Here is an 11,593-nt window from a genome sequence, read left to right as displayed (position 1 = left end):
TTTTCTGATTTCTCATACTCGCTCCCTATGGGCAGAAGTCCAGATTGATACCGGGGAGGAACGTGAGAGTGAATCCACGTTATCAGTCTGGCCATTGCCAGGCTACCATATCTCAGCCTTCAGCCCACACAATAAAATGAAAAAATGTAAATGGGCCGCAAGCTTTTTCATATTTTTATTTGCACTGTCGTTGAAACAGAAAGAGAACTACAATGTGAAACATCAAATGCAAATAGGTGTAAAAGACTTCAAAAAACACTGTGCTGGACTGCCAGATGGTGTGACGTAACAAATCCCAGACAAATATCATAAACATAAATCCCAAACACAGACAGATGCTTGCCCAACCCCCCTGTAGCACATAGGATACATGAAAAATACACTGCAAATAATAAACTTACAGTACTATTCACAAACTATTGACACCTGCACTGCATGGTGGGAAAAAATTATAGGCAGACACAGGAGAAGGAGCGCACACCAACCTTGAGGAGGTGCTGACCACGGAGGATACACAAATACTTAAAAGATGGAGGTAGCACAGCTCGTATCCACAATGCAAAAGCGGTTTTATTTTAAAGGATAAACCGTTTTCGACAAGACATGTCTTCCTCAGGGTTTTGGAAAATGATAGTCCTTATTCAATCTGTGGAGGCCCCACTGGTAGAGTACAATGATATAAGGTTGATGTATTACATATTCACACAGTCTAGACAGCAAGGGTCCTCAACAGTTTTCAGGCCAAGGACTCCCTATAGACGAATCCACAGAGCGGCAATCACAACTGCCGCTCCGCACCGCGACACCGCACCTACAGGCAGCGCTCTGTGGATCAGTGTTGATTTTATTGAATGTATGTGTGTTTGTTTACACAAGATCTTTTCTAATAATATGTTGTATTCATAATGTGTATTTTCAGACATTTAACAACTTAAACTCTCTATAGTAAACTTGACCTGGCCAACACACGTGAGCTTGTATATCGGCTATTTTTGGTGAATGTTCCCCCACGATCGGGATGCTAGGGTTCAAGTGGTTTATGTAAAAAGAAAAAAAGGAAAAAAAAAAAGAAAAGTGCCCCCCCAGTAGTAACCATGAGGACCCCCTAGGGGTCCCAGACCCCCTGTTGAAGAACCATGGTCTAGAGCACTGGTTCTCAGTATGGGTGGGGCCCCCCAGGGGCCCTTGAGGGGGTTCCAGGAGGTCCCCAGCAAAATGTGGAACAGTTTAACCACTGAGTGAAACAAGACCCCCCAAAAGAACGCAACTTGCAACTACCAAACCAAAAGCAACTTTACAGAAAAACAAGCACGGCGCTTATAATAAGCAAACTTGGCAACGCTGGAGGTCACTGTGGTTACGCTCTGTGTTTTGAATCCTTTGTGCCTGGATAAACTCCAGTTTCAACTCAGCCATGGAGTCTACAACCGTGGCTCTCTGGGGTCCGGGGACCCCCAGGGGTCCTTGAAGAGGTATTTTATTATAGCCAGCTTTCGGTCATAGACCTTCTTCAGGCATAAAGAGATCCTTGACATGAAAACGTTTGAGGACCACTGATCTATAAGACCAAATCATCATAACGTCAACACAGCCAAAAATGTATTTCCGGTATAGATAAAACAGCCAGCATGGCATTGGAGCAGTATTATTCATTAACCTTATTTCTGGAAGAACGGCACACTTTGATATTGTTATTGTGTATTAGAAATACATGTTCTTCTAACTCCACAGGTTGACAAACTAGACAAAGCTAATGTTCTGCACACATTGTTTTATGTAAAAACGCCCATAGACATTCTACCTCGAAATACCCGTTTGTTTACAATCATTCAAACATTCTGATCTGGTCTATAACATGGTTTTGTGGCTGAGTTTTGGCCATGTTTGACCTGGTGAGTCTCTTAACCGCACGAACCCTATCGTCCCTATTCTGGGAGCAAACATTCGGCATAGACAGCCAAACTACCAGCTTGTAGATTGGCTCTTTTCAGCAGTAGAGGGGGGAAAAACTAGCGGACCAAGATTCCTGGGGCACTCCGGTTCATTTGAAAAAGTCAATTTTTGGCTGAATAAGTACCCAACCCTTTTACCTCGTTAAACATCTTGATTGGTCGTGATTGTCAACGTTATCCAACTCAACGGCAACACGTTATATAAAAATAAATACATGTATCTTTAGCATATGCAGCATAGTATGGCAGTTCTGTATAAGAAGGTAGAAATAGTAGCAACCACAGATTAAATGATTTGTTCATGTTCCGATTCATGACTCATATGAAATGTAAACTCAAAATGGATGGCATCCGATATCTAATGACTTAATACTTTATTTAGATTTTGACATCTCATTATGTTTCAAAATATGTATATATACAGTATATTAAAAAAAGGATGTATACATTTCAATATATATTTTTCAAACTCTGTTCTTTCCTACCCATTTGCTTCAAAATATATTTTTCATAATGTACAAAATATTATTATATAATATTATTTAAAACCGGGAGCCGGCGAATACGAGTCCATGCCGCTTACTGTCTGGCTGGGTAACTGACGCCCCATCGCTGAAACACGCATTCATGAGCAATCGTCCCTTCAGGCTATGGCATGTAGTAGGCTATATCCTCGACAACCGTCCCTCTGTGCATGGAGATGAGTTAGACAAAGTTGTGCACATGAATCATAATTCACCAACTCATATCCCCACTGGCATGTATGCGTGTCCAGCTTAAAGAGGCTTACCTAATATTGTTTCACACTACAGACAGACAGAAAAACATCAATAATGGACACAATTATGTATGACTCTTAAGAAGATTCACACGGTTCAGGTCAGTAAGTTCAGGCCTTGTTTGGCCCTTTCTAGGCTTTAGAACATCATGCCGTTTTCTCCCAATTATTCATTGTCATTTTGCCCCGTGTACACTGTGGTCCTATCCATCAACCAGTAGAGGTCGCTAGAGTATTAACAAAGACACTGCCAGTTGTGTTTGTTGGAGCAGTGAGTACCCAGCGAAGCCAGAGGCAATGCTGCCGTCTCCATCCTATTCATGATCCAGATGGTTTTCTAAACTATTTGATTATATTGAAGTGCATGGCTAACAACATGCATTTAAAAATCCCCTAATCAGAAGAACTATGCTGTTGATTTTTTTCTTTTCATCAGTCGTGTTCTATACCCTCACCTGTGTCCGGCCCTGTCCTCAACCCACCCGACCTCGCTCGATTTGTAATGCACAAGCTATTGGTATTCAGAAGAGGAGAGAGCTGGCTCAGCACGCCACGCTCTGATGATGTCGTTCTTGATTTGTTTGAGGGGGTGGGGAGGGGATGTCACATCTTCATAAGACCTCGATTAGGGATGAGGATTAAAGACGCAGTGCCATGATTTTGTAACTATTTCTGCATGACTGAAGTGAACATGTACTTGTGGTGCGAGGATACACCGGCAAATGGGTGAGCAGAAACAGACTGAACTCCTGACGTATTTGGGCCATGTACAGCACACACATTGATTTTGCACTGAATCGCAAAGTGCGATAGTAGTGATAATCTATGCAATCCACACATGTAAACAAGCATTTTTTGGGGTAATTTGTGAAGCACTTCAAATGAGGCAGACGGGTAGAGAAATAAGCGCTTTGGGAGATGGTGAGAGGGGGTTGGGGTGTAGGTGGTGGTGTTGGGGGGGGGGGGGGTGCCAAGTGGGTGGTGACAAAGTCAAAGTCAGTATTTTTAATAAGCTGTTGGATGTGTCCACAGATATACAGCTTTTTAACAACTTAAATGTACATAATGGAAGAAATAAAACACCAAGATATTTAACAGTAATACGCAACGACCATGGTCTAGGTCTAGAACTGTGGCACATGGACTTTGAGCTCGCTCTCTTTCGTACCTTATCGTATGTGATGCTAGGCTCATAAAACCATACTTAGTACTCATGGTACTTCACTCATGGTTTAAGACACACCGCGGGCAAGGGCGGATTTTTAGACCCGTTTCAAATGGCTGTTGTAGGGTTGCCAACAACCTGTCATCGATTGATTCCCAAAAATAAGGAACAAAAGGTGTCCCTTATCAGTTCAACAAGGGAAATCTCTTGGCCGAAAATAGCCGCTCTACAAGCTCAGTCTAGATCAGCTATTTTCGGCGAATGTTCCCCCCAGAATACGGGGTTCAAGTGGTTATAAACATTACAAAAATATCCTATTCCTATTCCTATCACACAGACATTTGGCAGTTTAACCCTGTCGTAACTGCTTAACCTTGTAGTAACTCTGAGGACCCCCTGTTGGGCCTACAACATCGCCATCACACTGTACGTTCTTGTTGATTGTGATTAAGCACTTTGTACATGAGACTCTGGTATGAATGTCACACATTGTTACAGAGAACTCGCCGGCTTGCATTGCAAAACAGTACAATTTTGTCAGCTTTGCTTTGCCAGATGAACCACCAGTACTGTGGACTTTCTGGAAACAGTCTGTTGAGACGTATTTAATGGCTCTCCATTTCATCAGGATCACTGCCGCTCGCAAACATGAAGAACAGACAATAATAATAATAATAATAATAAATAAATAATACAATAAAAAATCCAAAAGGCACTAAGGCCACAGATACAGTGTGCGGTTTTAGCCGATCATGATTCACTGGTTACCGATATTATTTTTTCCGATATAACTTGTAGAAACATTTTAACATTGTTTTAAAATGTTCGAGATATTGTCTATTTATTGTCTCAGTGTCCGTAGGAACCTACGCCACCCATACTGGAGGAGCTGCCCGATCATAAATGTACACACAGTTAAGTCGTCCCACCGCAGAAACGGTGAGTGGAAAGGTTTCTGCCGGAGTTCAAGCAGGCAGATCTGCTTTTCAATGTTCTGCGCACATCAGCTGATCTTTACGACAGAATCTGACGAGGTGTGCGATAGGACATACGTAAAGTAAACCGTGACACGATGATGAGTTGATATGCAGAATCCACTTTACTTGAAGAAGAGACCAATGTTTGGGGAAAATAAATGCCTGCAGTGCCCCCATGTGGCTCAGCTCCCGGTTTCATTTGAAACGGTGAAGGACCACTTCACCCATGTTCAACCTATGTTCATATAATTGGTCCTAACCAATGCTCATTATGAAATGGCACCATTTCTGTCTACTCGCTCCGTGTCTGCAGAGAAGGGCTGTGGACAGTTCAGAAACCAGTAATCATCTGGCAGCACTACTGCCTTAAACATGTAATGTTGCTATTAGTACTGTTAGTAGGAGTAAACACAGAAGCACCCGGAAGGAAGTCGGACTGAAAAAGGGGGGAGCCAAACCAGAGTTCCTGTTTAACATAAAAAAGGAGGTTGTGCCCCCCAGAGGCAAAAACAAAGACAATTCTTTTCTCTTTTTAACCGAATGGGTTCCCAGATTGGCCTACCAGTGACATCATCCATTGGGATCCCAAGCTACTAGAAACTACAGCCTTTCTCTTTGTGGAAAGCTAATTATGCAGAAATAAAAGCCATTGTTTTTGCATTAATAAAATGAATAAATAAATACAAAAAATGAAATATTGTTTGATTGTTTGAAATTAGACCTTTGAGTGTTGTCACTGCTGTTGCACATCCTACTGACTCACCTGCCAGTGAGGAGCCCCCACCGGGAGGACCTAGCCTGCCTGGTAAACCCTCCCTCCGGAAATCTCATTTGTAATTTATTTCAGGAGTGAGTCTGGCATGATCGCCCATTCGGCAATTTGGCTGTGGGCTGGAGTTGGGCGGGAGTAATACCGTTGACTGACAACCCCTTCAGCCAATCAGCAGTGTTCCCCTTCAGCCAGTGCATTTTTACCACCTCCAGACTAATGTGACGCAACGGGACTTTTGAGACGGTCATGCCCAAAATAGGTTGCCTTATTCGGATACATGCGTGTCACTGCCCGCCCCTGCCGGTTCTCTGAATTTTTATTTTTAAATAGGCTCTGTCATGATTAATTGACCACATATATGAAGTTAAACCACTAAATTCTATCCAAACGATATCTTAAAAGTAAATTCCGTGCCTCAAAATAGACGTTTTGAAGTTTAAAAGAGAGTAGAAAACACTGCGGTCAAAAAAGATGGCTGCCGTTTGTTTTTGGTCGGCTGCACTCGGCTCCATTCGGGCTCACTCGAACTCGAAGGCGAGTTTCTGAACTGTCCACAGCCCTCCTCTGAGACACAGACCTACTAGACAAAAATAGTACCACCTTTTAATAAGCATTAGTGAGGAGCAAATATATGAACGTACGTTGAAAATGGGTAAAGTGGTCCGTTACATCCACCTTTGACTGCACAACGGTGGGCTGGGGGTTCCCCCCTCCGTCAGCCATAGCAGGGGTCCGACTCGGTGAGCGATGCTTTGCCGCGGTAGATCGAATGCTGGCCGGAGGCTTTGCGCGACATCTCCACGAAGATGGTGTTGGAGGTGATGCTCTTGCGGTTCTCCTTGTAGTTGAGGTTCCTCTGCCAGCGACAGAGCAGCATCTCCACCTGCTCCCTGAATAAGGTGGTGGTCAGGCTGTACAGGATGGGGTTCAGGGCGCTGTTGATGGGCAGGATGAAGATCACCAGCCAGCTGGAGATGGTGCCTGCATGGCGGGAGAATGGGAAATGGTCACACTTTACTTGAGCAGGCAAATTCATACACGTAATTAACGCTTAATTAATGATGAATTAAGTTTGAGCTCATACATTAATTCATCATGAATTTATCATGAACTCATCATTAACTAGATGAACTGAACCAAGTGTAATATTTCATTGGTTAAGACAGCTGCGTGTCCGTCTATGATATAATAATCTATTCTCACCGGGTATCTCCACTTCCAGCAGTGAGAGCACTTTGACCAGGAATATGGGTATCCAGCAGAGGGCGTCAGAGAAGACGATGAAGAAGAACCTGTTAGCTATAGCTACGTCTCTGTGCAGCCTGCTCCTCGTGTCTGTGGTGTTCAGGCCCGTCTTATAAATGGAGATGAACATGCTGGAGTAGGACACCACGATCACCAGGAACGCGACCGTGTTGAGGCCTGCATGATGACACACACACACAAACATAAATAAGCTTTGATTATTTGGATACAGGTCCAGTGTTTATTTATGTATTTTTTTATTTGAAGAGGATCCCCATTAGCTGATGCCATGGCAATCAGCTAATCAGTCTTCAGTAGTAAAAAATTATGTGTTCCAGGCTTTAGCCAGGACCATCCATTGCTGTGCACGCATGCATTGTTTACGTGCGTGTGCTTGCCGTGGAGTCCACAGCTCTAAACAGCGCAGCGTTGCAGACGGTGAAATTTCTGGCACCGAACGTAATCTGTTATTATAAAATTCTGGCACCCGATGTGTTAAGCTTATCAAGTAAAATATCATGATCAATGACGTCAAATGCAACACTGAAATCTAGCATAACAGCTCCTGCAATTTTTGAGTCCTTAATCCCCCTCAACCAATCATCAGTCATTTGAATAGGTGTTCAGTGTACAAGACTAGTAACCCTTTCTTTAAGCATGTTGATATTTGGTAGTCAGACTATTATAAAACTGCCCACAATTTTTTTTGGAAACTTAACTTCGGTCGATTATTTCTCCCCTTTAATAATACCAATTGGTATTGTGTTTTATATCTATAACACCACCTTCCTTCCTCCTGTGGATCGAGGAGATGATGAAATTATTACCGCTGGAGAAGATTATATATGTTACAGTATGATTGGAGAACCAGTACGATTGAAGAAAGCGCGCTCGTTTTTACCACCCACCCAGCACTAGAGGGAGCCACAAGCCAGGCTTGTGCACAAACATATATGGCCACACACACACACAGTCACACACACACACACACACACACACAAGCGCACACACACGCGCACGCGCTCATGCTTTTTTTGGTTTATTGAAAGCAGGACTGTTTAGATACTTTTATTGTGTTCTGGCTTTTGTTTTACTTTCTCCCTGACACACACACACACACACACACACACACACACACACACACACACACACACACACACACACACACACACACACACACACACACACACACACACACACACACACACACACACACACACACACACAAGTGATCCATGAAAAGAACTATTCTGTCCCTATCGGTTTACAACTCAAACGGCGCTGAGTCGACTAATAGAGCATCGGCCGGTCAGCGCGGGCACTCGCGCCTGGAGGCGCGAGGGCGCGCTTCCTCGGCCTCAAGCTCTATTGAGCCGGCGCGCCTCCGTCATGGACAAGCGTGTGCGTGTGAACGCGTGTTCAGCGTTCCCCTCATAGATATTATGGTTCCCCTAGCGTAGCTTCCTGGTTGCTATGTGGGGGGGAACAACAAAAGACAGGTCCGAGTCGGCGCATCAAAGCCCCGCCTCTCCGCGTTCTCCTTCTCCTTGGAGGAGGAGGAGGAGAAGGAGAGAAGGAGAGGACGGTTTATTACGCGAGGAGAAGGAGGAGGAGGAGGAGGCTCCTCTTCCTCGCGAGCCTCGCGTAATAAACCCCCGCCTCGCAGCGCCGCGTCCTCCTTCTCCTCCTCGCCAGCCTCGCTAATAAACCCTGTCTCGAAAAGCCCCGCCTCGCCCCGAAGGAGCCCCGTGCCTAAAAACGAGCGCTCTGTCTTCAATCGTACTGGTTCTCCAAACGTACTGTGACATATACACTACATCTGGGACACTAACACAATTTAATATGGTCTTCATATGGACGTTCATTTGACATAAACAGGTCTAGGTTGTCTATGGTTGAATCTTGGCAGTGTCAGGAGGTTGGGTTTGCCACCCAATGGTGTACTCTTTCTAATTTGCAGGTTTTCTTTTGTAAAAAATAAGAAAAAAATAAAATAAAAAAAATAAAAAATGATAAATGTATGCTTTGGAAAATGATTAAAATTTGCACGGTACATCATTATACCCTTCAACTTCGTGTTTGTTTAGCCAACTCCTGGTAAAATATTACTTAACTACAAGTGAAAGTTGCTCAAATCTGTACTTGTTAAAGTACTTGCTTTTAAAAATACTTTAGTATTCAAAAGCACATATTACAAAGTATATTTTCTTTTAATATCATGTCTGTTCATATGACAAACACACACAGGCCAGTAAATACAATTTGGTGGCTTCAGTCAATCAAAGGAATGCCCGGTTTGAGTTGGTCCGTCCATGTGGACTGTGGGAAATGCAAATGTGAATACACAGAAACGTCAATAAATAAATAACACTCAGTCTCAATTAACTCTTTGACTGCCAGAGTATTTTCATAAAGTACTCCCCCAGTGCCAGCAATTTTCGTGTTTTTTTATTTTTATATTTTGAATTTTTCTCATGAAAATAATTTAAGGGGACATAATGTAAAGACCCAGCACAAATCCGCCACTAGAGTGCAGCACATGACTGCTTGATCAGATCGTTGGGTCTCTCTCAGCCTTCTTGGTAGATTAGACAAGGAAAAACATGAAAACGGAAGTGACGTCGTCCCAGATTGTTTTGATCGCCAAAATGCCGTCGTGATACACGACGGCGATGACTGATCGTCACCCAGACCATAGATTATAGAAGAGAAACTGTCCGTTTGTCCGTCATACCGTGTGAAAGACCGTTTATTTACCTATTTTGGACGAAAATGACTGGGGAAAAGAATCAAAAACCGGAAACGGAATCCAGGTCATGAAACCGGATGCAGATGTCCGTGAAGTAAGTGGAACTCGAGAATAACATTGAATATTAAGCAGCATAGCGCAATCAGAGATTAAACAATGAACGCGCGTCCAGCGCGTCGAGCGCGTCGACGGCCAACTGGACAAAGTAGCACTTGACGCGTTATCGCGTCGTCCGCAGTCAAAGAGTTAAGGGTTATGTGTTTGTTCAGAATCAGAGCTCTCTCTGTCTCCAGTTCTTAACTCATTCAGTGCCACTGGACGTCTAAAACGTCCGTTGTAATAAGCCCTGTGCCACAGGACGTCTAAAAAACATTTCAGAACACAAGATGATGATTTGAAAATGTTCTGCTCCATTCACTTCTTGTTTAACTTCTTACTGAAAAAGGCTGTATCTCGGCTCCTAAGCACTTTTTTTTACAATGAATTTTGAATCTGGCACTGAATGTTTTTTTTTTTTACAATGAATTTTGGCCAGTGGAGTTAACACATTGGGTGCCAGAGGTTTATTAAAATATTATACGTTGAGTGCCTGCATTTCTTCCATCCACTTGCGTTATACGTTTCGTGCTGTAGAAGCCCCGACGCGGAAGTGCATGTAAACAAAGCGTGCGTGCGAGACGGCGGAGGGTCCCGACTAACGCCTGGAACAATAATATTTCTAACGCGATCCTCCATTGCAGCGTGATCGCCGATCGAAAACGGCTCGTTTCCACCACGTTAAAAAGAAATGGAGATATTAAGCTTTTAGTCAAGGAGATAACATTGAAAACGCCGACCGGAAGGATTTTTGACATGGAGCCAGATCCAGCCTCTTCTTCTCAGAAACTCCTTGGGTGATGTCAAAGTTTCGTTTTAGCGCCCCACGTCCGGACCGTTTTCGGCACTTCTCGTTTGGATCCTCAAAAACGGTCCGGACCGTTTTTGGCATTCAATGTGTTAAACAGAAAATACATTTTCAGGTTGTGATACCAATTTTGTCCAATCACTTGAGAAAACTCCTACGGGATAAAGATAAACAAGGTAAATTGATTTTACTTATTTATTTATTTTTAAAGTGATTTACCCAGGGTAATATGCAATTTCATATGCAATTTGAAAATCCAGATAAAAACATCCCCAAACATATAATAACCTTGAAACTGAGAAATAGGAACTGACTCTCAACCAGTAACACAGCAATCTATTTTCACAAAGCCAGTTTCTAAAGTTAAGCCGGGCACTTCAGACTCCTATTGTGTATGGGTCAGTGAGAAGAGATGCTCACTATACTTTGCCACTGAAAGGCCACAAGAGGTGAGGACATTTTCAGTGCATTCATGGGCTTTGTCGACGCTACAGACATGACCTGTGAGTTTAAGAATTGACTTTAAGATTTGACTGCTTGTTTTTAAAGCTCTGAATGGTCAGGCTCCTGCTTATATCTGTGATCTTTTAGCTCCCTATGAGACAGGCCACTGCCTGAGATCATCCAGCAGTGCCCTAGTGATGGTTCCAAAGTCTCGCCTTGTCACTAAAGGTGACCCGGAAAAAAGCGGAAATACAAGCTTGTAGATCGGCTATTTTTGGCCAAGATATTTGGTGTAGATAGAAAAAAGCAGTCCAAGTAAAGAGACAACTAAAGTGGACCTAAAAGGTTACGTTGCCATGAAAGGCATGATCGGGAGACAGATAAAAAAGAGATCGTGATAGTGGTGCGTTACGTCCTAACCGAAGGGCGAGTGCTCTGGAGGTGTCTTCCTTTGAGCGCAGGAGGAGTCCAATTATTTTCCGGGCTGTGCATTTGACACGGGAGAGCTCTCTAGTTTACTGCTGAACAGCAGGCATCCTTTCATCAAAGAGTTTTAATATTTTAGATGGTCTCTACACCATTCTGCCAATTAGCTTACAGAGATGAC

At 43.3% G+C, this 11,593-nt stretch overlaps 1 protein-coding gene across 2 annotated transcripts in view; it reads right to left on the bottom strand.

Annotated features, from left to right (window-relative positions):
* Positions 1-222: 222 nt before the first annotated feature.
* The window catches only part of LOC308089996 (relaxin receptor 2-like), a 231,202-nt gene continuing 219,831 nt past the window's right edge, over positions 223-11,593 (bottom strand). For both annotated transcript variants that reach the window (XM_080435012.1, XM_080435011.1), the window contains exons 20-21: positions 6,848-7,066; positions 223-6,625 (exon numbers count right to left, since the gene is read on the bottom strand). In XM_080435012.1, coding sequence (XP_080291138.1) covers positions 6,360-6,625; positions 6,848-7,066 — 485 coding nt within the window. In that variant the 3' untranslated portion in view covers positions 223-6,359. The remainder of the gene's footprint in view (positions 6,626-6,847; positions 7,067-11,593) is intronic.

The sequence above is a fragment of the Gymnoscopelus braueri genome (genome assembly GCF_963280865.1).
Source record: "Gymnoscopelus braueri genome assembly, chromosome: 8".
Lineage (NCBI taxonomy): Eukaryota > Metazoa > Chordata > Actinopteri > Myctophiformes > Myctophidae > Gymnoscopelus > Gymnoscopelus braueri.
This window is presented reverse-complemented; position numbering and strand designations above follow the sequence as displayed.